The 25,587-nt window shown below is 40.3% G+C and overlaps 2 protein-coding genes and 2 long non-coding RNA genes across 5 annotated transcripts; 1 reads left to right on the top strand and 3 right to left on the bottom strand.

The window, feature by feature from the left end:
* Window positions 1–2,050: 2,050 nt before the first annotated feature.
* Window positions 2,051–3,917, top strand: LOC146653334 (uncharacterized). The gene is made up of 2 exons (XR_014907167.1): window positions 2,051–2,750; window positions 2,961–3,917. It is a non-coding gene; the product is annotated as an uncharacterized LOC146653334 (long non-coding RNA).
* Window positions 3,918–4,884: 967 nt separating this feature from the next.
* Window positions 4,885–12,571, bottom strand: LOC146653333 (uncharacterized). Of its 2 annotated transcripts, XM_085379872.1 has the most exons (3): window positions 11,274–12,571; window positions 7,726–7,866; window positions 4,885–7,583 (listed from the first exon to the last, which is right to left on the bottom strand). In XM_085379872.1, the coding sequence occupies exon 3, from the start codon at window positions 7,536–7,538 to the stop codon at window positions 6,753–6,755; it is 786 nt and encodes a 261-aa protein (XP_085235998.1). In that variant the 5' UTR covers window positions 7,539–7,583; window positions 7,726–7,866; window positions 11,274–12,571; the 3' UTR covers window positions 4,885–6,752. The 2 variants fall into 2 exon arrangements, with proteins under 2 accessions (XP_085235998.1, XP_085235997.1); XM_085379871.1 differs by lacking the exon at window positions 11,274–12,571 and having other exon boundaries at window positions 7,726–8,256.
* Window positions 12,572–13,991: 1,420 nt separating this feature from the next.
* Window positions 13,992–16,878, bottom strand: LOC146653332 (protein broad-minded-like). The gene is made up of 4 exons (XM_085379729.1): window positions 16,784–16,878; window positions 15,782–15,900; window positions 14,391–14,510; window positions 13,992–14,133 (listed from the first exon to the last, which is right to left on the bottom strand). The coding sequence occupies exons 1-4, from the start codon at window positions 16,845–16,847 to the stop codon at window positions 13,996–13,998; spliced, it is 441 nt and encodes a 146-aa protein (XP_085235855.1). The 5' UTR covers window positions 16,848–16,878; the 3' UTR covers window positions 13,992–13,995.
* Window positions 16,879–22,829: 5,951 nt separating this feature from the next.
* LOC146653331 (uncharacterized) lies at window positions 22,830–24,674 on the bottom strand. Its single transcript, XR_014907223.1, has 3 exons — window positions 24,570–24,674; window positions 23,177–23,296; window positions 22,830–22,919 (listed from the first exon to the last, which is right to left on the bottom strand). It is a non-coding gene; the product is annotated as an uncharacterized LOC146653331 (long non-coding RNA).
* Between the last annotated feature and the right edge of the window lie 913 nt (window positions 24,675–25,587).

The raw sequence follows: 25,587 nt of genomic DNA, 5'->3' as shown, positions 1-25,587 counted from the left end.
AAGGCACCTAACTCAAGGGACAAATTCGTTACTGGCACATTACCAGCAGCTTGTCACAAATACACAATTTGTTTCCTGCACAAAAAATGACAACGATAACACACCAGCAAGGTGATTACCAAAGAGCTATTAGCCAAAAACTTGACATATGTCAAGAAACTAAACAAGTAGAGGACAAAAGAACTGGCAGCTTAAATAAAAACATCTACAGCAGACGAACAGAATTTGAAAGTTGTGTCCTTAAGAAATAACACAAAACTGACACACAACCTGAGAGATGCATCTGGCATCTTATGTTTGCAAGTTTCAGTAAACTGCTGCATCTATTTCCCATTTTCCTAGCAAAATACAAAGACATGATGGCTTATTAGCTCATCCTATCCTAAATAACCACTAATGTATGCCAACTATTGTCACTGCTACACTATCAAAAGCTGAAAACAAACATAAAAAACATACAAATTCATCACCACAACAACACAGTTGATAAATAAAGAAATACAGAAGCACACATGCAAATAGAGAGATGACATAAAAGTTCTCACTCAGCTCCCTGCGGTGCTGTTTTAAGCTCCAACTCACTCTAAACAACACCAACGGGGGTCTACTGCTTCCTGAGCATCAACGACCGCGCCACCTTTTTAAGATAAGATAAGATAAGATAAGATAAGATAAGATAAGATAAGATAAGATAAGATAAGATAAGATAAGATAAGATAAGATAAGATAAGATAAGATAAGATAAGATAAGATAAGATAAGATAAGATAAGATAACCTTTATTAGTCCCACACGTGGGAAATTTGTTTTGTCACAGCAGGAAGAGGACAGTGCAAAGGTTATTCACTAGTTTCAGTTTTATAATAATATAAAACTTAATTATATAATTATATTCAGGTTACATGACACTTATTGTATAAGATAATTATTTCTGGGATGCTGAATGACAATTTGATGTGTATTTTGTTGCTTTCAGTAGAAATCCTGCTGATGACTCAGTGGATTTTAGATGGAAATTCTGTGTTTCACTCACTATAAACCATCTTCTAATCAGAGGGCGAAAAAGCCACTCTTCTTATTTGGTATTAGCTGAAGAAAATATTTAATCTATACTGACCGTCATCGCTGTTGTCGTCCACCAGGATGACCTCCTTGAGCAAGTGTGTGATTGACAGCTGAGTGGACTGAGCGCAGGATCACCGACAGAGCCTCGTTGACGAAGATGAAGATGAGGGAGATTTGGGGAAGGTCTCTTGAGTAGCTGACCTTTCTACATCTGTAGAAAGACACGACACAACACCTGTAAACTACTTGCATTAAGTAATACGAGGTGCCAGTGGAGCACTAGAGTGATGGTTTGGGAAAAGTAGTCTACAAAGTTATACAATTAAAAAGACAATCATGATTTTGTATTGATGAGCCCATTTACCATGATTTCTAACATTTCTGATCAATTGAATGTTGTATTAAATAACAAGGAATATGCCTTTCTTTTTAAAAAATGAGGACATTTCTCAGTGAACCTTAATTTTTGAGTGCTCGCATATTTAATTTTGAATTTGTAAAAAAGACTAAACTACCTCCATAGAGCTGCTGACGTCTTGTTCAATGGGGCTGAAAGGCAGAGCAAGTGCTGCTTCCTGTTCAACTATAATCACAAGGATTTATTTTCCACATTGGCCTTTTAACTGCATGTGCTGTTTCAGATAGAAACCCTATTTTAAACTTGTTTTGTTTAAACAGCTCTAATGAAGCGGAAAGCGGCAGGGTGAGGCTTTGGCTCTAAGTTTAGCACATGTGGGAAAGGAAGGGGCTTCTTTTATTGTCTCCTTTTCACGTCTTTTTTTCTTTTATCGATTATCTTATTTCCTCTGTGAAATAATAGCTAATTAGAAGTTATTCTATAACAAATCCAGTGTTTTCAATTCACGAGGTTGGAGAACACTTTTTTAGGGTTTTTGGCAGGAAACCATTAGAAAACAGAAGGCAACATTAACAAGATTAACCACGAAGAACTGGGACATTTGTCACCTTTTTTCTCCTTCTGATACAATATTGCAAAAGTCTTGAGGCATCCTCATTTCGTTATATTCTGCTGGGAAAATGGGAAATAGGCAGAGCAATTCACTGAAACGTGCAAACATAAATGGAAATACAGTACATAAGGCAAAAATGTACTTGAAAGTCAATATTTGGTATGGCCACCTTTACTATCGAACATAGCCTGGACTCTCTCTTTCCGGAACACACTGCTTTAATAAATGTTGAGGTCTGGGCTCTGGGGAGGCCAATCCATGACTGATCTAGGTATACGTTTATTGTATTCACCGTGTGTTTGGGATCATTGTCGTAATGAATAAAAATATGCCTTTTCCAACTAGATGCTTTTCAGCTGGGACTGCATGATTAATGAAAATCTTAATATCTGGTTCATATTTCCATCAGCTTTCTCAAGATTCCCAACACCACTGGCAGAGCCTTCATCGTGTTTTACAGATGGATGTAAACACCCTCTGTTGGAGTCATATCAACAATTATTTGAACCAAAAATGTCAAATATGAATTCATAATGCTGTAAGACCTGTTGCCACTGATATAGTCCAGTTCTCGTGTAATTTACCATACCTCAGCCTTTTCTCCCTGTTTCTCTTCACTAAAAATGGCTTCCTGACAGCCTTCCACTGAGACCGTTTCTGATGAGGCTTCAGCAAACAGCAGATGGATCCATTAAAGGGCCAGTGCATCTCTCAGGTACTTCAAGTCTTTGCTTTTCTTTATATTTTTCTACATCTTAAGGACATGATTTCCAGATACAGTTCATCTGCTGTACAGAGTTATTTAGTCCTGCTACTTTTCCGGTTTCCTCAATTTTTTTAAGGACTCACAGCACGCCAGATTTTTGGGAACCACCTAGTTGGTTCAAAATGTTATTTTTACCTATCAGATTTTGTTATCTTTTAGATTCTTAAAGTGCTATGCTGTGGTGTGCTGGGGGAGCAGCACAGCAAAGAAGGACTCATCCAGGCTGGAAAAACTGATCAGGAAGGCTAGCTCTGTGGTCGGCATGAAGCTGGACACCCTGGTGACAGTGGCAGAGAAAAGGACACTAAAGAAACTGATGGACATTATGGACAATGCCAGGCATCCTCTGCACACGGCCATTAACAACCAGAAGAGTCTGTTCAGTGACAGGTTGCTTCTCCCCAAGACAAGAACTAACAGACTTAAAAACTCCTTTGTCCCACACGCCATCAGACTGTTTAACTCCTCTCTGGAGGGGAGAGGGAGGGGAAACAGGAGGACAAAGGAGGGGGGAACAACTAAGCTGTAGTGCCTCTTCACCTCACTGTGCAATACCTTTTGTGCAATACTTTTGTAAATAGTCAACAGTGCAATAGACCTCAATACTCGATACTTTGGGAGCCATAAACATCATTAGACCAGTGCACATATTGGTAAATGGACTGGTTCTTATATAGCGCTTTTCTACTCTTCTGAGCACTCAAAGCGCTTTACACAACTTGTGCATTCACCCATTCACACCCATTCGCACAAGCACATTGTTCTAGGTGCTTTCTAAGTAACATTCACACACATTCATACTCCGATGGATGCATCGGAGAGCAATTTGGGGTTAATATCTTGCCCAAGGATATTTGGCATGCAGACTGGGGGAAGCCAGGAATCGAACCACCAATCTTCCGATCAGCAGATGACCTGCTCTACCGCCTGAGCTACAGCCACCCCCTTATTGTCTCTATTGTGCTCTGTCTTGGTTGTTGAGTTGACTAATGTGGAAATAAAATTTATCCAGCAGTAAACCTGAGTTTGCGGTGAGGGAAGCATCTTGTACAGTACAGCACTTTCCAGCAGGAACTTCGATAGAATGTAAAATAAAACATTTTGTGTATTTTAAAATGACATTCAGTGTGTTTTTGTTGTTGCTGCACTAATCAACCACTTACTACTAACTGCAATGGTAGTTTATTGGATTGGAAAGTGTGGCGATGCTCGCCACCTGGTCTCCCTTCTTGCTTGTTGGTGTGGGCAGGTCTCATTTGTAGGTGCTGAAGAGCTGCTGTGGCTCATTTCCATCAGTGGCACTGGCAATACCTGGGCTCATTCTGTCAGTGAGGTAGTTGAAAAACCCCAGTTGGGTAAAGCGTTTGGGGGTTTTTGTTAACAGACATGCTTATCTATTTAGTTGGTGTTATTTTTTTCAGCTAAATTTTTTAGTGCAATTAGCACTTTCAGCATCAATCCATAGCAATGTGTTGTATTTTTCACATTGTCTGTGTGTAAAATACATATGTAAGCATAGATTACACAAAGGATCCTGCACGCCAAGCTGGATACAAATAGAAATCCCTGGAAACAATTCTTTCTGCGCTTAAGAGCAGCTTCCTATTGCAACGCTGGAGGATTTGTCACCATTACTGGATACGCTGCAGAAGCACAGCAAAGCAGTGACTGTGTGGAGTCGAAAACTATTACACCAACTACACTACACAGTCACCCACATTACCCCAATCACTGGCGTGTTTACACAACAGAGACGCTGAGTCTTTGTTACGGGCGCCAGCCACTGTGGCCTCGTTGTGTGGACACAGAGAGACCTTGCTGTGACTCGCGTCTTCCCTGCTGTGGATTTCTGGAAACCGCGCTTAAAGAAAGCACAAGACTTCTTTCGTAAAATGTGCCTTCCTGAACTTGTTGGGAAATACTTCTCGAAACAACGTGCTGCTCTAAATAGCCTGTAATGTTTCATGTTGTGGTTAAAGATTGATGACAGCTGTGTGGTGCGATGTAAATAGTTTGCATTTCATTTTTATGTGATTGCTGTGTACATGTGAATAGATCTATAATAAAGAAAAACAAACAAATATACTATTCTTTTTTGTTTTATTAAAACAACTTCACACAAAGTACAACTATTTACAATGTACAGTACATCCAAAAGAACAGCTTTAAGAATACTCAACAGGAGCAAGTGTCATTTGGCCCTGGTTTGACAACAACACTGGGGCACATATTAACAAAAACACAGCAAACCTTAACGATCTTATCAAGAAGTGTTGTGTCTTCAGCCTCACATGATAAGAGTAATCAGACTGTGTGTAACATTTTGAACTTGTTGCGCAAACTACCTATTACTCGCTCAACATGAATTCTCAGGTGGGCAATTGCTCTCGTTTGTTCAACGTCCCTTGCATCAAGTTGACAGTAGCCTTTTGTGAAAGCTGGAATCTTGACCTCCGCACACATCATTCCTACAGCATCTCTGATGTCAAAGCCTCTGTCAGCCAATACTACGTCCCCTGGTAACAGCTTTTGAAGAATGCCACATCTCTCTATGATGTGTTTATCTGATGCACGACTAGGGCTGGGCCATATTATACCATTCACGGTAATACCGGTATAATGTTAGGCAACGATAGGAAAATGAAATATCGCGATAGAATGGGAGTAAAACGCGCATGCGCAGTGCCTTTGTTTTCATACGCACATGGCCGATTGTTGAGTGAAACAGATGAACCAGAATTGGTTTGTAAAAATGGTGCAACTTCCGTGATGTGGAACTGGTTTGGTGTTTGTCTGTCAGATACACGACAAAGCACATTTTTTTGCAGAACATGCAAGCGGTCGTCGTTATTGTCGTATTTGTCGGACTAAGATGCTCTTAAATCTGGGAGTAATCTGGGTCCTAAACTCCGTATGCTTCAGGTCAAACAACACTGCAGCATCACTGAGAGTTAAAAACTGTCTAAATTCTTTCATCTTTAGTAAAACGATCAGCATTGCTGCTTTACCAGGTGTAACTATAAAGTTTAACTTCCATGAAAACAAAAAGTTATTACATTTAATGGAGTTAGAAGTTAGCAGGAAGCTAGCGGAAGTTAGCTCGCTAGTTTCGCTAGTTACCTAAGCATGATATAGCATGTTCTGACTGAGAGATTTCTGAAAAAAATCAAACGTACAGCTCTGCTATCACTTCCAACATAAATGAAGACAGGAAACTAAACAGCAGTGACGTTTGTAGGGTTACTGAAGTTGGGCTAGCTGGTATATAATGATGTGCTACGAGATCGCTAGCGACACAGCTATGTTAGCATAACATAAACAGTGAAGCTGGAGGACGAACACTAACACTTTTCCACTTATAAAAGTTAACGTGAAGGTTCTTCATGGTTAGAGACAAATGCAATCGCATGGCAGGATGCTGTAAACGGACCAAACTTCAGTCAGGAGAACAACTGAGATAATCTATCCACAATACCAGGTTAGTCATTAATATACTGCAACAACATGGGAATAGAGCAGCTGCCAGAGAATTCAACATTAATGAATCAATGGTACAGAAGTGGAGGAAGCAAGAAGAATGAGTTTAATAAAGTTTGATTTATCTGACTGCTTTGTTTCGCTTAATGTGCCTTATAATCCCGTGCACCTTATGGTCCGAAAAATGCGTACTGCACACTGCAGTTTAATGTTGCAAAGCACCTCTTTTTAACTTCAGTGGATATTATACATGGTTATGCTCAGGATATGTCAGCCCATTTCTACTGGAAATGCCTTTTGGTTAAACTTTCAGCAAGGAATTTGCATTTGCACTGTTACATTTTTATAAAGCTTTAATGTACATAAAAACCAGCTTCTTGTTTAAGTGAAAATAAATGGAAGGTTGTCTTTTTGCGCTAGTAATGTTGTGGAGTTGTATTTTGTCTCGCATCAATTATATCGTCGGTTATATCGTTATCGCAAATTTTCAAATATATATCGTGATAAATATTTTTGGCCATATCGCCCTGCTCTATGCACGACCCCCCATCCCCTGGAAATGAAAGAAATAGCTCCATGGGGTGTAATCCCGATGAGGTATTTTATGGTCTGTGTACCCTTGTAATGAGAGTATGTTTGTGCGCGTGCCTTTAAATTAGATGGTCTTTCTGTTCGAATCTCAAAACAGTCAACAATGATTGCTACTCGTTTTCCAAAAGTTTCAGTAAACTGTGGAGGCATTGTCGCCTGCAGACAGTGCCTCTCAGGCCAGTGCACCAGTGCTCCTAAGTGGGCATACAAAACATCAATGGTATCGGTGAAGACAGAAGACAGTGTTTTGTGCGACACATGGAATAGATGACAAAGATGCTGGACTGGAAGATCAAGTCTCAGACGCATTAGTGTGAGTAAGAGCATTTGGAAACCTGTCAGTTTCTTCGGTATTGGCAGGAAATCTTTGACAGTGTTGAAGAGGGACATTAAGACAGCATAACAATATAGTCCAGTGTAATATCTTACTTTTTCGGTATCGTCCTTTAAGAAAGTTTCATTCAGCTCTGTCTTTTGCAACTGTGCTCGAAGCAGTCTGTTCTCCTCCAACAGCCGGTTTATTTCTGCTCTGCCCTGTTGACTGCACACACAGTCCTTCGTCTGCCCTTCAGCTTCCGTGACGCTGTCACTCCCATCACCACTGTCCACATTTGCAGCTGGTACGTCAACCTCCACTTGTCCAACACAACTGCTGTCCACTGCCTCCATGACATGGTTGTTGTTCTTCTGTCAGACCTTCATCGATCATCAAGCCTGTAAGATAAAAAATAGTGCATAGACTTAAGGTTAATGTACACCAATATTCCAATGACAGGTGTGTGATTCATCTTTAAGTTATGTGCGGATTAGTGTACCATAAGAGCAATTTAGTATGTTTTCAGAGGGGGGTGTTTACCTGCAATGGGTGCTCTTTTTCGCTTCCGTTGCATACGCCTTGCGTGCCGGTCCGAGTCTGACACAGGTTTGTCGTCGTGCCCCATGTGCAGTGTTGGTGCCCAGTCTGGATTTGTTACATCCATTTCATATGCTGGTTTGCCTGCAATAATGCCAAATCAAAAGCTACTCAGTCGACATGACGTGGTTCTGCAGCATCACACATTAGCATGTTTTATCTCATTATCTATGACCGCAGCGCATTGAAAAAAAAACCCACTAAAAGCCTTTTGGTTTGGTCCTTTTACAGCATCCTGCCATGCGATTACATTTGTTCCTGACCACCGAGAACACTCACGTTAACTTTTATCGAGTGGAAAAAAAGTTAGCGTGTTTATATTGTGCTAACATAGCTGTGTTACTAGCGGTCACGTAGCACATCATTATATACCAGCTAGCCCAACTTCAGTAACCCTACAAATCAATCAATCAAGCTTTATTTATAAAGCACTTTTCATACAGAAAAAATGTAGCACAAAGTGCTTTACATAGTTAAAAGCAGCCCACCCCACCCTCCAACTCACTCCCCACACTCTCAATACACATATATCCCCCCACCCCCACCCACACACACACATACACACACGCGCACACTTAAAGAGTAAAAATTGGGCTGGGCTCGCATGAGCCAAGTGAGGAAACATTATAACAGAGAGCCGTCTGCACCGGGAGCCGGTCACAGACCGCAGCCTCCGGGCTGGGCACACAGCCGGAGGGAGGCCAAGGAGCCCCCCAACCAGGCTGAGAGGACCCCAGAGACCAGCAGCCACGGTCAATAACAGCCCCGGTGCAGAGAGCGCCCTCCGAGGAAACACTGGAGATATGACGCAATACGATATATACAGGGTAAAATGATAAAATAAATAAGAACAGGATACAATATAAATATAAATATAAATAGAGTAAGAAGATTAAAAAATGAATAAGAATAAAATCAAAAAATATTAGGTAAATCCTAAATTAATAATAGAATAACAGGATAGAATAAATAAGCATAAAAAATAAATAAACGCTAAGTAAAAGCTAAATTAAAAAGGTGGGTCTTGAGCCTGTTCTTAAAAACATGTACGTTCTCTGCGGCCCTGAGCTCCTCCGGCAGGCTGTTCCACAGACGAGGACCATACCACTGAAAAGCTGCCTCTCCGTGAGTATGTGTCCTGACTTTAGGGACAATCAAAAGGCCAGTACCAGAGGACCTCAGGGTCCGCGAGGGTTCGTATGGTAAAAGCAGATCTGAGAGATAAGAAGGCCCAAGACCATTAAGACATTTAAAAACCAATAAAAGAACTTTAAAATCGATCCTGAAACACACGGGGAGCCAATGCAGCGATTCTAAAACCGGTGTAATGTGGGCCCGCCCTCTGGTCTTCGTCAGCACACGAGCTGCCGAGTTTTGCAAGAGTTGTAAAGTTGAAATATTCTTCTTAGGAAGACCAGAGAGCAGGGCATTACAGTAATCAATGCGACTGGCAATAAAAGCATGCATCAGCATCTCCGTGTTGGCCCGAGAGAGAATAGGGCGGACTCTGGCTATATTTTTTAGATGATAAAATCCAATTTTGGTTACATGTTTAACATGTGGGATAAAACCAAGCTCAGAGTCAAAAATAACACCCAGGTTTTTCACTTGTAGCGAAGGACATAGTGAAAATGCCTCTAATTTAGACAAGAGTTTCTCTCTCTGAGCTTCAGGACCGACAATTAAAACTTCAGTTTTGTCCTGGTTAAGCTGTAAAAAGTTTTCTGCCATCCAAGATCTTATATCCAAGATACAGTTAAAAAGGGCATCCATTGGTCTGGTGTCATCAGGAGACACGGAGATGTACAGCTGCGTGTCATCAGCGTAACTGTGGAAGTTCACTCCATGCCTCCTGATGACACTGCCGAGAGGCAACATATACAAATTAAAAAGTACAGGGCCTAGAACCGACCCTTGAGGCACACCACATGTCATTTTATGGATCTTAGAGGAGCATGTATCCATACTCACCATAAAAGATCTGTCAGAGAGATAGGAAGTGAACCAGTTGTGTACAGCACCAGAGAGGCCCACCATGTGTTTTAGTCTGTTTAAAAGAATAGCGTGGTCTACTGTATCAAAGGCTGCGCTTAGATCCAGCAGCATCAGGACTGAGAGCTTTTGGGCGTCCCAGTTACATCTAAGATCATTTAAAACCTTTAGGAGAGCCGTCTCTGTGCTGTGGTTCACCCTAAATCCAGACTGGAATATCTCCAGGATCTGTCTATCATTGAGAAAATCAGTAATCTGAGTAAAAACAAGTTTTTCTAAGACTTTACTTAAAAATGGTAAGTTGGATACAGGTCTGTAGTTATTAAAATCATTACAATCCAAATTGCTCTTCTTCAGAAGGGGCCTCACCACCGCCGTTTTAAAGGCAGCAGGGAAGACACCCAACTGAAGAGAGCAATTCATCATGTATAAAAGCTCAGCCTCAAAAAATCCATAAAGTGTTTTAAAGAGTGAAGAGGGGATTGGATCTAAAAGACATGTGGTGGGTCTCACTGTGGAGAAAACCTTCTGAAAGTTCTCAGCATTAACCAGGACAAAGCTGTCCAGTGTCTCCTCAGGTACAATCGAGCCCTCAGATGTGTTTACAATCATATCGCGATTAGATAAAATATCAGATCTGATGGCGCTGATCTTTCCCCTGAAGTGGTCTGCAAACTGCTCACAGAGCGAGTCTGTGGGGGTTCTTTGGGAGCTGTTAAAATCAGGGTTAAATAAATGATCTATGGTGGAAAAGAGGACCTTGGGATTATTTTTGTTAATACTGATTATTTTGGCGAAGTATGAATTTCTTGACTTCCTTAATGTATTATTGTACATTTTAAATTGCTCGGAAAATATTTGATGGTTGATATTATTTTTATTTTTCCTCCATCTCCTTTCTGCTGCCCTGCAATTTCTTTTGAGTTTTTTGACTTCTTCGTTTCTCCAGGGTGATGCATGTTTTACGTTAATCTTTTTGGTGGTGAGTGGAGCAACGGAGTCAAGGCTTTTCTTCAGTTTGCTGTTAAAATAACTAAAAATCAAATCGCAGGGTGCAGGTAAAATCACAGGGGGGCATTTGACTAAAACCCTGGTAAAATTTGCAGCCACTGTCACTGCTGTTTAGTTTTCTGTCTTCATTTATGTTGGAAGTGATAAGAAAGCTGTACGTTTTAATTTGTTTCCAAAACCCCGCAGTCAGGACATGCTATATTGTATTTAGATAGAAGCTAGCGAGCTAACTTGCTGCTAACTTCTAACTCATATGTCATAAATTCCATTGTCATGGATGCCTGGATGTTTAACTCAGTTGTTACACCTGGTAGAGCAGAACGCTGATAATTTTATTAAAGATGAAAGACTTAAGACAGTGTTTTAACTCTCAGTAATGCCACAGTGATCATTTGATATATGGACCTGCAGCAGAGTTTAGGCCCAGACACGGCTAGTGACGTCAGACTCAACAATCGGATAGTGATATGAATTACTTTAGAACTCACCGGAGAGAAAATGCCGCGAGCAAACCAACAAAAAGCTGGGGATTGCACGGAACTCGATATCCGCTCGTCTCACCGCTGCAATCCATGCCTGGCGTCTTTGTTTGGTGATATCGGATACATGGGATCCCTCACGTTGCCGCCAGGATGGAAAACGATTAAAAGATTAATCCAGTTTCTTGCCTTCACGATCGTGAGATCTAACATTGCAACCGACTACACACGTACCACCATAGCTGAAGCTGTATCCTTTGTCTGGCCTACTGTGATGGCGGCAGGGGGCGCATTCTAAAATGTCATGTGACAATCTGATTCATGAAGAGTGATGATGTCACAAGGACATGTGATGATGTCACAAGGACATGTGATGATGTCACAAGCACATGCCTTTGAGCCTTTTCTATAAATAGGGGTCAGGAGCAGCAAGTTTTAGTCAGTTTGTTCGCAGCCTTCAAACGTTCGACCAGAGCTATATTTGAAAGTATTTGTAAACCTCTTCAGAGTCACTGTGCACAGGATTAAAAATGTATCCACGAAAATGCCAACAAAGAATAAACAATCTTGCTGCCTCTCCTTCGAGGTCTGGCCAGCCACTCACTTCAAGAGGGAAGCCTGATATGACACGATCCATTGGTGCCTCATCAGTCCAAAGGACATTACAGGAAAACTCCGACCTACATGCAAAAATTAAACAAATTGAAGAAGAGAAGCTTCAACTGGAGGAGAAGTGCAGACAATTGGAAGCACGAAATCAAGAGCTGGAAAAACAACAGCAACGCCAGCCTTACACAAAAATTATTAGTGAGGCCTGGGAAGGAAAGTTTGGTGAAGCACGACAGAAGATTTTGTTCCTGATGAAGGAAAACAAGACAAAGAGTGCTGAATTAAAAGAAACGTCTGCCCAGCTTCAACGCGCGAATGCTACTATTGGGGAGATGCAAAGGGATCTCCAAAACATGGAGCAAAAGAATCAGGCGCTCCAAGGAACGCTTGATGAAGCTATGGAACAAACTGCACAAATCCTCGGACAGAAAAAGGAAGGGGTCACACAAATGCAGGACCAACTCAAAGGCATAAAGAAAAAATACGAAGTGCTGAAAGTCAGGCTGGATGAAACAGAGTGCAAAAAAAAAGAGCTTCTTCAAGAGAAAGAGCAACAGGAAGAAGAAAAAAAACGTATTCTCCAGGACTCAGACAACTTGAAGTGTGAAAACGCTGAAATGCTTGCACAAAAGCAGCAACAAGAGAAAATAAATGAAGACCTGCAGCGTAAGCTTCAAGAAATCACAAGAAGAAATGAGCAGTTAGAAAAGATGCACAAGGAAAAACAACAGCAAAATACAGACAAGTGCAATCTATTAAAAGAAATGGAGCAAAGATGCCAGAAACTTGAGAAGGAAGTTGAAGAAACAACCGATCAGTTGAGAACCCTCATCCTAGAGAAAAAAGTGGTCGTGGAAAAGCTCATGGAAAAGAAGAAAAAACGTTTCCGCTTCTTCTGGAGGAGGGACACTCCTGCTTTTTCTACTTTTTCTATTTTTTCTACTGCTGACGTCACCTCGTCTCCCTCCACCTCTGTTCCATCTTAATTTTCACCTCTCCTCTCCCCTTCTCTCCTAACACTTCTTCCCTCTCTCCTTCATCTTTTTTCACCCCAACCAGTCCCGGCAGTTGACTGCCCCTCGTGAGCCTGGTTCTGCCGGAAGTTTCTGCCCGTTTAAAGGCAGTTTTTCTTCCCCACTGTCGCCTAGTGCTTGCTCAGAGGGGATTGTTGGGGTTTTCTCTTTTCTTTTTTTTTCCCTTCTTATTACCATTTTCCTTTATTTACCGATTTGTTTTGTTTACTTTTCTTTTATGTTGTTTCTTTATTTACTTGTTTAACTTTTTTTCAACTTATGTAATAAACTAATAAACCAATTGAATTTATCCTCTGCGTATTTTACATCTAATCTTTAAAGAATATTTCCAAAACATTTTCAAACATCACGATCTGTCTTTTGTTTGCTTGTTAAAACCCCGTAAATGGTGGAGTAAAAACCCTGTGATATGGTTTAAAACATCAAAATAGACTAAACAACTAGTCTAAAACTAAGAGACACAGGATAAAGTTGGTGTGAAGGTTTCAGTCTGTGAATGAATCTAAGCACCATCACCTTAACTTTAAATTCATCTCTGTTACCCTCTTTGTGACTGAACTCTGACCGTGAGCACCACAGCCACTGCGCACCAGTCACACACACTTTAAATCCATCACAGTAAACCAGTTAGTTTACCTCAGTTTGTTTTGCAGCACATTTCACAACATGCAAAAGCATAATGTGCCATGTACAGACTCAAAATCTGATTTAAAAACATGAGGACTGACCTGTAAGCTTTACATTTACAGTTTATCACATACCACTGAGGTTCTTACCTGTAATTCTAAGCCCTCTTCTTCCTTTTCTGGTTTAAAACATCAAATTAGACTAAACAACTAGTCTAAAACCAAGAGACACTTAAATATTAAGTTAAACCTCTGGGGTTGCCGGACGCGCCGGCGCGTCAAAATCACATGACCAATTTAAGACGACACAGCTACAAGATGCAGCGATTCAGAGGCTGTATCCCAATTCAGGGTCTGCAGCCTTAAAGGCCGCATTTTAAGGCCGATTACGTCACCATGCCAGTCTCCTATTGCCAGAGGCTGAAGTGTGTGTGCAGTCACCAGGTGATAATCTGATATCGTCTACTTCCCCACTGATGTTAAGTAATATGAAAAAAAAAATGAATCCCACCTTAGGCCGAATGTGTGACTCTCTTCGTAGTGGAAGAGAGAATGAATCTTCCCATCCGAATTCACGGCAATCAGTCTGTCAATCAAATCCTGTGGAGTAAAATGAGAGGCTTTGAACAAGAATGCACCGGATAGGGTGCAAAACGAAAACTGTGTGGAAATTTACAATGGGTAAGGTGGAGAACGTATATCAGTCTCAGTGTGAGAGGGTTTATTTGAATGCGTTTGAAGTAAAACAAATGGGTGGGTGGTGTTTGGAGGCCAAATAAAAAGTGCAAACATGCCCTCAGATGGATGACAAAAAAAACCTGCAGTGTGTGGAAAAGAAGAAGAAGAAAAACACTTACAGGTATGGAGGTTGGCATCTCCCTCAGGGTGTATTCGCTTTTGTTGGCCAAAGACTGTCGGCCCAGCAGTTGCCACACCGACTGGGAAGAGGAGAGGAGGTTGACCAAGTACAGGAAGGACTGAAGAGGAAAGTAAATACAGCAGCTGTTAGAGAGAAAAAATGTATTTGCTTTTAAAGACCATTGTGAATGCATTTGTGCACGTCATGGATTGATCAAATCCTAACACATAATAATAATATAACACTATTCAACTACAAACACTACCGATAATATGACAAATAATATCTGTAGTATTCAAAGCAAAACAAAATGTAAAAAGAATTTATGATTGCAAAGGTAAAACATGGTTTACCACACTCTCAAAACTGAATAAGACATATATTCTGAGCAGAGTGGTTGAGCAGAAACCTATTGCAGCCTGAAGAATATTAAACTACAGGAAAGCTCCCTGCATTTTTCACTGGGTCTGGTAGAACAGGGAAAACATATCATCAAAAGCATCAAAGGAAAAAAAGAGAGACACTTGCACAAACGAGCTACAACTTAGATTATATTAAACAGCTTCAAAGAAACGTAAAGAAAAAAACAAGATACGATGGATTTTTTTTTCTAAAATAGAAATATCTATACTTTCATGTGTCTTCTGATGTTTCTGTGCATGTGTGAACTTATCTTCATATGTACTACCAAACCTCCTACTGTACTTAGCACAGATTAAAGCAAAGACTCGAGTTAATTCACCAAAGTGCTGGTGTGTGTATATTTAGTTTTCCTTTGACCTCAGCATATATGTATAACCCACTGATAAGGCAGACTTTAAAGTCGCCTGTGGCAGGACACAGTTTACACATCACTGGCTGTCCGTATTCACTTGGCTAGTCTCTCTGAGAGAGATGACTTGGCTGCTGTCAGAGGCCAAGCATCAGACACACACAGACAGGCTCACGCTGGAGCTTGTTGAAGCTTTCCTGAGAGAAATTCTGCCAAAAACATAACTAAAAATGCAGTCTTATGAAAGTAAGGCTTATTTGCCCAGACACCCATAAACCAATCAGCAAAAAGCCTTTCTTGTTAACAAAATCACTATTGCCAGTTTCTTAAATATGAATATTCACAAGTGAATTTTCTACATGGCTGCTGGTATCACAGCAACACATGGACCACTATTCTGAGTCCTGGGTTAATAATAATTGGAATCAATTTAATTTTAATCAATTTAAACACCTTTGTAACCAGTGAGCTAAAAACATGATGGAAAAGCAAAACTTCTAAGAGATCTGTGTCTGTACTATTATGTAGATATCTAAAAATTGGGGCATTGTGGGCTCCAGGAAGTTTCTCCTTCTCCCTCTCTCTCACACACACACGCACGCACATACATACAATACCTTAATGCAACTCCTATCTGTGGGGTCAATGGGAGTTGGTTTGGGACGGACCACTCTGATGTCGTCACTGCTGCACTCAAGAACAGACCATAGCTCTAGTACCAGGGCCCGAATAAAGCCTGAGACAGAACACGGAGAAATTTGTTGTACCAAACATTTATTTGAAATAGCAGCAACTAAAATTATTAACAGTGCTTTAATAAATAAACGACTGACTTTGTTATTGTGTCCAATCTTTTAAAGAAATCTGTCTTTGCATTGCTGGCACCGTTTTGATTGGAGGATTTGAATCTCAGGAAGGAAGGAATTTATAATGCCACTCCCTTTGATCCCATTTAATCTCTTCCCTGTTGCACTTTGGCCTGTCAGTAACTACATTTGAATTTTGCAGCTCAAGCTTGCACATAAAGGCTGGATAAAAACGTTAATGCAATCAAAATGTACGCAGCCCTCGCTGGAAAACTGGGGATACAGTACAGTACATAAATGATGAAGCAAAGACAAAACATTAGTGTCATGGAAGAAGAAATAGTCAGTGCATCACGGGAAGCTCCCAGCAATAAAACCTGCATTTGTATTGACACATAAACCTTAATTTGTGAGCAATTTTCAGTGTATTTCAGTTAAATTAATGAGACAAATATAACAAAAGGGATTTTATACTTAGAAGAAGAATATGAAATTGAAATATTAAACTAAGAAAACTATAAATACTGCAGTTCTAGAGTTACAGATATACAATTAAGCTTTGCATATCAGTGCTGTATAACCCAGGGAATGTACTTTTTTTTTTTTATAATTGAATAGTAATGGAAATCATGAACTGTTTTTCAGAGGTCATAGATCAAATGAGCAGTAGAGTTTTTCTCACAGAATGGTTCTTTCACATAGAAAGCAGTGTGTGCTGCAGGTTTAGCAAATGGCCCATCATTTGTATCTCCAGTGTCTGTTGAAGTGTACAGTATCTGTGTGTGTGCATGACCGTCGGTGCTCTCTGCTCACTCGGGTTCAGAGGTACAGGGAGGAGGCTCAGCAGGAGTAGAGGCAGCTGCTTCATCACAAACATGCCAGGTGCAGGCGGTAAAGGCCCTTTCTGTTTCCTCTCAACCCTCCTGCCAAAGCCATAGAACTCTGCCGAGGTGAACCAGACAACACAATATAGACATTTTTCCCTGTTCCTACATGGAAACACAAGATCAAACGGGCATTTTTTTTTGGCATAAATATGTATATCATATCGGACTCAGTTTGTTCCTGTTATTGTTTTTGCACTGTACTTGTCATCCATTCCAGTGAAACGATGCAGAAGGTTGTAGGTTGTGCAATAGTGCCATCTAGAGGTGAAGTAACATCACACTGCCCGTGCTCTTGTCTCGTCACGGTGTTTGCGTGTTTCTCCCTCTCTGCACACTCATGGGAATGTGCTGTCAGGCAGGACTCAGCGTTATATTCACAATATGTGGAAAATATATTGATATTGAATGTTCAAATATGAGGATATGTATAATGTATAGGTTGACTTTGCTCTACCTACACTTCTGGCAGAGCAGCAGTTGCAATGCGAACACATAATTAAACGGTGTATTTATAGGAACAGATTTCTTGCCTATGGCAGACAAAGTGATTTTAAACGTGTAAAAGGTTTCATTCACAGATGATTTATTACTATCACACCCTGGAGACTTTATAAAGAGCACTGCTGCAAAAGCAGCCTAAACAAACTTGTACAGTAGGTCACGCTGGTTTAGTTTTTCATCAAAATGCTTTTTTTCTTTTACTATTATTTTTGAAAACGTTACAGCACTGGTGGACATTTCCTACCAAATAAGAACTAGACACTACTGTTATGTAGTGGTTAATTGGAAAACTGTTTTATCACGAATTTCTTATTTAGAAATAATTAAAATTTTATTTGATGTTTTTTTTTTTTTTGGATGGATACTGTTATTGCAGTGATGCTGTAATTAAACTGTCTTCACCCCAGTAGAATAATTGCATGACTCCATCACTGAAGTGGAGGGTTTGCTTTGGAGGGGAAACGCACAGTGTCTCTTTAGTAGCATGGTGGTTGGATCCCACATTTGTTTCTTATGTAACATTGTAAATAGCTGCTAAGACAGCATATCTATTGGACAAGCACATATTATACATACTTTGCACGTGCAGTATTTAATAGAAAGCAGTGTGTGCTGCAGGTTTAGCAAATGGCCCATCATTTGTAAGCTCTGTCTGGACTATATCACTTTTTGAGGTCATCCTTCTTTCTGTCAGTCTGCCTTTTTATCGATGGCACAAACATATGTCACATCATGGAACACATGAGTGCTCCACAGCCAGCGCTGCTCAACACAGCAGGGAACTGTTCTTGCGTGGGTAAAGTCATAGGAGAGAATAGGTTTCAGAACGCAGCGGTGCTGTTATAAGCGAAGGGCTGATAAGTAATCAGACTTCTTTTCCCATAACCAGTTGAGTCGCCCCTTCTAGCCAATAGAAAGAATGCAGGATTAAAATATTTGTTCACTAGCTTCATTTTTTGACCTCTTTTGACAAGAGTACGGTATTTCCTGGAGCCTTTTGCATATGGATAAACCTAGTATCAGTATACAACTGATATGTGAATCCATTTATCAAAAAAGAACGCCTCTTCTTACTCTTTCTTACCCAAACAAAAACGGTTTGACAAATACATTTCTCCCTAAGCTGCCTTAAGTCTCCTTTATACCGACAACACAAAAACAACAACAACAACTTATAATATAAGCCTTAAGCATCACAGCTGACAAGTGTTTGTTGTGTCCAAATAACTGCAATAGTACCTGAACTGTGCAGAGCCACAACTCCCGGAGCAGTTGCTGCCACCTGTGTCACCATCACCCCGTAGCCAAACTTCTCGCAGCTGCTCACCTACAGAAAACACACAGAAATCTCATACCCCTAGAAATATTTCAGCCTTTCACTATCACAGTTTTTGGTTATCAGGTAAAAAATGAATGAGAGTTTGGAAAAAGGATGGAAAAGGTTTAGGTCAAATGTAGTACTAATGTATCATAAAGGGAGATGTGTAAGTAAATCTGGGATTCTGGAAAGGCACAACATAATGTAGTTAAACATGCTGTGGAGAATTTAAATTGTAAATTGATATTGGAGTGTGCAGGCCCTTCATTAATTACAACACAATGCCACAACTAAAAATAGACAAAATATAATTACATTCCATAATTAAAGTGTAATGCCAAACTAGAGAAGCAATTACAATGGTGCGTAAACAATGGCAGTAAATTAAGCCCACGGGGGATCAGCTAAGGTTTGCAGCAAGCCTGAGTGTTTGTGTGTTTACAATTTGAATCTTAGACTCAGACCCTGTGACAAGGTCTGTGAAAACCACGTTTTTATGCCTGAAATACTACAGTACTACACTCCCACCAGATGAGCTCATGCAGCCTGTCACGAACCGGGACATACAACCATGACAAAACAGGAGATGCACACACAATTTATTGTGTTATTAATTTAGATCAACTGTGCTAATATAGTATACCAAAATGAAAACAATAACTCAAATTTCAGATATTTGAGGTTGTGCTGAAAATAATGGTGCCAAATAAGGCAAGAAAAACATATTTTAAAGGTGAAATATAGAGGTAAAATCAAAAATAGTCAAGAACGGCCAATTATACCCTGGACCACAGAGGGTTAAATTTGAAAACGGTTTAAAAAAAAACATCCCCATTCTAAAATGTCATGTGACAATCTGATTCATGAAGAGTGATGATGTCACAAGGACATGTGATGATGTCACAAGGACATGTGATGATGTCACAAGCACATGCCTTTGAGCCTTTGAAGTTTTTCTATAAATAGGGGTCAGGAGCAGCAAGTTTTAGTCAGTTTGTTCGCAGCCTTCAAACGTTCGACCAGAGCTATATTTGAAAGTATTTGTAAACCTCTGTAACATCACGCTCCAAAGCCCTGTGACGTTTCTGTGTTCTGTGACGTTGTCCCAAAGAAAGACCTTTAAATGCGATAAATAGCCTAAACGTTTTCGTTTATGACTAGTTTACCGTGTTATGACTGTGAACAGGGGGGAAGTCGCGCAAGAGAAATGTCGACCAAAACAATTGCAAGTAAGCCAAAGTCAGTTCCTAAAAGTCAACCCGCAGGTGTTTCCACCACCATCAGACCCTCCACTTCTGTAAGACCTCCATTAAGAATAACTGATGCAAAGAAAACCGCTCGGGTGGGAAAAACTCAGAATGGAAGACCGGCAGCTGTGAAACAGCCCCCGAAGAGGGATATGAAAAAGAATGTGGACAGTAAACTGGTCAGCTTAATTACAAATGAAATTGTATACAGTGGAGCGACTGTGTCATTTGATGACATCGCAGGGCAGGATCTGGCAAAGCAAGCACTTCAAGAAATTGTCATCCTTCCTGCCTTAAGACCTGATCTCTTTACTGGTCTGAGAGCTCCTGCACGTGGCTTGCTTTTATTTGGCCCACCAGGAAATGGGAAGACCATGCTCGCCAAAGCAGTTGCTGCAGAGTCTAATGCAACATTCTTCAACATCAGTGCTGCTAGTTTGACCTCCAAATATGTGGGAGAAGGCGAGAAGCTCGTACGAGCACTCTTTGCAGTTGCAAGAGAGAGACAGCCCTCAGTAATCTTCATCGATGAAGTGGACGGCTTGCTCTGTCAAAGGAGGGAGGGGGAGCACGACGCCTCTCGCCGTTTAAAAACTGAGTTCCTCATTGAGTTTGACGGGTTGCAGTCAGGAAAGGATGACAGAGTACTTGTAATGGGAGCAACGAACAGGCCCCAGGAGCTCGATGAAGCAATATTAAGGCGCTTTGCAAAAAGAGTATATGTGACCTTACCCGATGAGAAGACAAGATTTACGCTGCTGAAAAATCTTTTGGGAACGCACGGGAGTCCACTGAGCCAAGACGAACTGTCCTGTCTTGCAAAAGTGACTGAAGGATATTCAGGGAGCGATTTGACAGCATTAGCCAAAGATGCTGCACTTGGCCCAATAAGAGAGTTGGCACCAGAACAAGTCCGTGTTATAGCTGCTGCTGAGGTGCGCAACATTAAGATAAAAGACTTTGAGGATTCTCTGAAGCAAATCAAACCAACTGTTAGTCCAGCAACTCTTAACATGTACACCAAATAGAACAAAGATTTTGGTGGTCCTTCTTCAATAAATCCAAATCCAGTCAGGCTGGATGAAACAGAGTGCAAAAATAAAGAGCTTCTTCAAGAGAAAGAGCAACAGGAAAAAGAAAAAAAACGTATTCTCCAGGACTTGGAGAGAAGAAATCTACAACTGAACAAATTAATACAATGAAGGACAGAACACCTGAACTGGAAGGAGAAGTATTGGAAAAACGACGTTCAAAGATGCAGCGTAGGATCAATGAAATGGCGAAAAAACACTCAGAGGTCATTAATGAGATGTTGTTGAACTCAGACAACTTGAAGTGTGAAAACGCTGAAATGCTTGCACAAAAGCAGCAACAAGAGAAAATAAATGAAGACCTGCAGCGTAAGCTTCAAGAAATCACAAGAAGAAATGAGCAGTTAGAAAAGATGCACAAGGAAAAACAACAGCAAAATACAGACAAGTGCAATCTATTAAAAGAAATGGAGCAAAGATGCCAGAAACTTGAGAAGGAAGTTGAAGAAACAACCGATCAGTTGAGAACCCTCATCCTAGAGAAAAAAGTGGTCGTGGAAAAGCTCATGGAAAAGAAGAAAAAACGTTTCCGCTTCTTCTGGAGGAGGGACACTCCTGCTTTTTCTACTCTTTCTATTTTTTCTACTGCTGACGTCACCTCGTCTCCCTCCACCTCTGTTCCATCTTAATTTTCACCTCTCCTCTCCCCTTCTCTCCTAACACTTCTTCCCTCTCTCCTTCATCTTTTTTCACCCCAACCAGTCCCGGCAGTTGACTGCCCCTCGTGAGCCTGGTTCTGCCGGAAGTTTCTGCCCGTTTAAAGGCAGTTTTTCTTCCCCACTGTCGCCTAGTGCTTGCTCAGAGGGGATTGTTGGGGTTTTCTCTTTTCTTTTTTTTCCCCTTCTTATTACCATTTTCCTTTATTTACCGATTTGTTTTGTTTACTTTTCTTTTACGTTGTTTCTTTATTTACTTGTTTAACTTTTTTTCAACTTATGTAATAAACTAATAAACCAATTGAATTTATCCTCTGCGTATTTTACATCTAATCTTTAAAGAATATTTCCAAAACATTTTCAAACATCACGATCTGTCTTTTGTTTGCTTGTTAAAACCCCGTAAATGGTGAAGTAAAAACCCTGTGATATGGTTTAAAACATCAAAATAGACTAAACAACTAGTCTAAAACTAAGAGACACAGGATAAAGTTGGTGTGAAGGTTTCAGTCTGTGAATGAATCTAAGCACCATCACCTTAACTTTAAATTCATCTCTGTTACCCTCTTTGTGACTGAACTCTGACCGTGAGCACCACAGCCACTGCGCACCAGTCACACACACTTTAAATCCATCACAGTAAACCAGTTAGTTTACCTCAGTTTGTTTTGCAGCACATTTCACAACATGCAAAAGCATAATGTGCCATGTACAGACTCAAAATCTGATTTAAAAACATGAGGACTGACCTGTAAGCTTTACATTTACAGTTTATCACATACCACTGAGCAGTTCTTACCTGTAATTCTAAGCCCTCTTCTTCCTTTTCTGGTTTAAAACATCAAATTAGACTAAACAACTAGTCTAAAACCAAGAGACACTTAAATATTAAGTTAAACCTCTGGGGTTGCCGGACGCGCCGGCGCGTCAAAATCACATGACCAATTTAAGACGACACAGCTACAAGATGCAGCGATTCAGAGGCTGTATCCCAATTCAGGGTCTGCAGCCTTAAAGGCCGCATTTTAAGGCCGATTACGTCACCATGCCAGTCTCCTATTGCCAGAGGCTGAAGTGTGTGTGCAGTCACCAGGTGATAATCTGATATCGTCTACTTCCCCACTGATGTTAAGTAATATGAAAAAAATAATGAATCCCACCTTAGGCCGAATGTGTGACTCTCTTCGTAGTGGAAGAGAGAATGAATCTTCCCATCCGAATTCACGGCAATCAGTCTGTCAATCAAATCCTGTGGAGTAAAATGAGAGGCTTTGAACAAGAATGCACCGGATAGGGTGCAAAACGAAAACTGTGTGGAAATTTACAATGGGTAAGGTGGAGAACGTATATCAGTCTCAGTGTGAGAGGGTTTATTTGAATGCGTTTGAAGTAAAACAAATGGGTGGGTGGTGTTTGGAGGCCAAATAAAAAGTGCAAACATGCCCTCAGATGGATGACAAAAAAAAACTGCAGTGTGTGGAAAAGAAGAAGAAGAAAAACACTTACAGGTATGGAGGTTGGCATCTCCCTCAGGGTGTATTCGCTTTTGTTGGCCAAAGACTGTCGGCCCAGCAGTTGCCACACCGACTGGGAAGAGGAGAGGAGGTTGACCAAGTACAGGAAGGACTGAAGAGGAAAGTAAATACAGCAGCTGTTAGAGAGAAAAAATGTATTTGCTTTTAAAGACCATTGTGAATGCATTTGTGCACGTCATGGATTGATCAAATCCTAACACATAATAATAATATAACACTATTCAACTACAAACACTACCGATAATATGACAAATAATATCTGTAGTATTCAAAGCAAAACAAAATGTAAAAAGAATTTATGATTGCAAAGATAAAACATGGTTTACCACACTCTCAAAACTGAATAAGACATATATTCTGAGCAGAGTGGTTGAGCAGAAACCTATTGCAGCCTGAAGAATATTAAACTACAGGAAAGCTCCCTGCATTTTTCACTGGGTCTGGTAGAACAGGGAAAACATATCATCAAAAGCATCAAAGGAAAAAAAGAGAGACACTTGCACAAACGAGCTACAACTTAGATTATATTAAACAGCTTCAAAGAAACGTAAAGAAAAAAACAAGATACGATGGATTTTTTTTTCTAAAATAGAAATATCTATACTTTCATGTGTCTTCTGATGTTTCTGTGCATGTGTGAACTTATCTTCATATGTACTACCAAACCTCCTACTGTACTTAGCACAGATTAAAGCAAAGACTCGAGTTAATTCACCAAAGTGCTGGTGTGTGTATATTTAGTTTTCCTTTGACCTCAGCATATATGTATAACCCACTGATAAGGCAGACTTTAAAGTCGCCTGTGGCAGGACACAGTTTACACATCACTGGCTGTCCGTATTCACTTGGCTAGTCTCTCTGAGAGAGATGACTTGGCTGCTGTCAGAGGCCAAGCATCAGACACACACAGACAGGCTCACGCTGGAGCTTGTTGAAGCTTTCCTGAGAGAAATTCTGCCAAAAACATAACTAAAAATGCAGTCTTATGAAAGTAAGGCTTATTTGCCCAGACACCCATAAACCAATCAGCAAAAAGCCTTTCTTGTTAACAAAATCACTATTGCCAGTTTCTTAAATATGAATATTCACAAGTGAATTTTCTACATGGCTGCTGGTATCACAGCAACACATGGACCACTATTCTGAGTCCTGGGTTAATAATAATTGGAATCAATTTAATTTTAATCAATTTAAACACCTTTGTAACCAGTGAGCTAAAAACATGATGGAAAAGCAAAACTTCTAAGAGATCTGTGTCTGTACTATTATGTAGATATCTAAAAATTGGGGCATTGTGGGCTCCAGGAAGTTTCTCCTTCTCCCTCTCTCTCTCACACACACACGCACGCACATACATACAATACCTTAATGCAACTCCTATCTGTGGGGTCAATGGGAGTTGGTTTGGGACGGACCACTCTGATGTCGTCACTGCTGCACTCAAGAACAGACCATAGCTCTAGTACCAGGGCCCGAATAAAGCCTGAGACAGAACACGGAGAAATTTGTTGTACCAAACATTTATTTGAAATAGCAGCAACTAAAATTATTAACAGTGCTTTAATAAATAAACGACTGACTTTGTTATTGTGTGCAATCTTTTAAAGAAATCTGTCTTTGCATTGCTGGCACCGTTTTGATTGGAGGATTTGAATCTCAGGAAGGAAGGAATTTATAATGCCACTCCCTTTGATCCCATTTAATCTCTTCCCTGTTGCACTTTGGCCTGTCAGTAACTACATTTGAATTTTGCAGCTCAAGCTTGCACATAAAGGCTGGATAAAAACGTTAATGCAATCAAAATGTACGCAGCCCTCGCTGGAAAACTGGGGATACAGTACAGTACATAAATGATGAAGCAAAGACAAAACATTAGTGTCATGGAAGAAGAAATAGTCAGTGCATCACGGGAAGCTCCCAGCAATAAAACCTGCATTTGTATTGACACATAAACCTTAATTTGTGAGCAATTTTCAGTGTATTTCAGTTAAATTAACGAGACAAATATAACAAAAGGGATTTTATACTTAGAAGAAGAATATGAAATTGAAATATTAAACTAAGAAAACTATAAATACTGCAGTTCTAGAGTTACAGATATACAATTAAGCTTTGCATATCAGTGCTGTATAACCCAGGGAATGTACTTTTTTTATATAATTGAATAGTAATGGAAATCATGAACTGTTTTTCAGAGGTCATAGATCAAATGAGCAGTAGAGTTTTTCTCACAGAATGGTTCTTTCACATAGAAAGCAGTGTGTGCTGCAGGTTTAGCAAATGGCCCATCATTTGTAAGCTCTGTCTGGACTATATCACTTTTTGAGGTCATCCTTCTTTCTGTCAGTCTGCCTTTTTATCGATGGCACAAACATATGTCAC

Source organism: Rhamphochromis longiceps, linkage group LG14, assembly GCF_057381845.1.
Source record: "Rhamphochromis longiceps isolate RC_006_pf linkage group LG14, R_longiceps_female_GT1.1, whole genome shotgun sequence".
Lineage (NCBI taxonomy): Eukaryota > Metazoa > Chordata > Actinopteri > Cichliformes > Cichlidae > Rhamphochromis > Rhamphochromis longiceps.
The sequence above is the reverse complement of the archived record's forward strand: the minus strand, read 5'-3'. Positions and strand labels throughout refer to the sequence as shown.

Bases quoted from the DNA above. Each gene is read 5' to 3' on its own strand.
- LOC146653333 (XM_085379872.1), bottom strand. From the start codon at position 7,538: ATGGAGGCAGTGGACAGCAGTTGTGTTGGACAAGTGGAGGTTGACGTA.
- LOC146653332 (XM_085379729.1), bottom strand. From the start codon at position 16,847: ATGTTTGTGATGAAGCAGCTGCCTCTACTCCTGCTGAGCCTCCTCCCT. The intron at 15,901-16,783 runs GTGAGCAGAGAG...GTTCTGTCTCAG, and splicing joins CCCTGTACCTCTGAACCCGA to GCTTTATTCGGGCCCTGGTA. The intron at 14,134-14,390 runs GTAAGTGTTTTT...TTTACTCCACAG, and splicing joins AGATGCCAACCTCCATACCT to GATTTGATTGACAGACTGAT.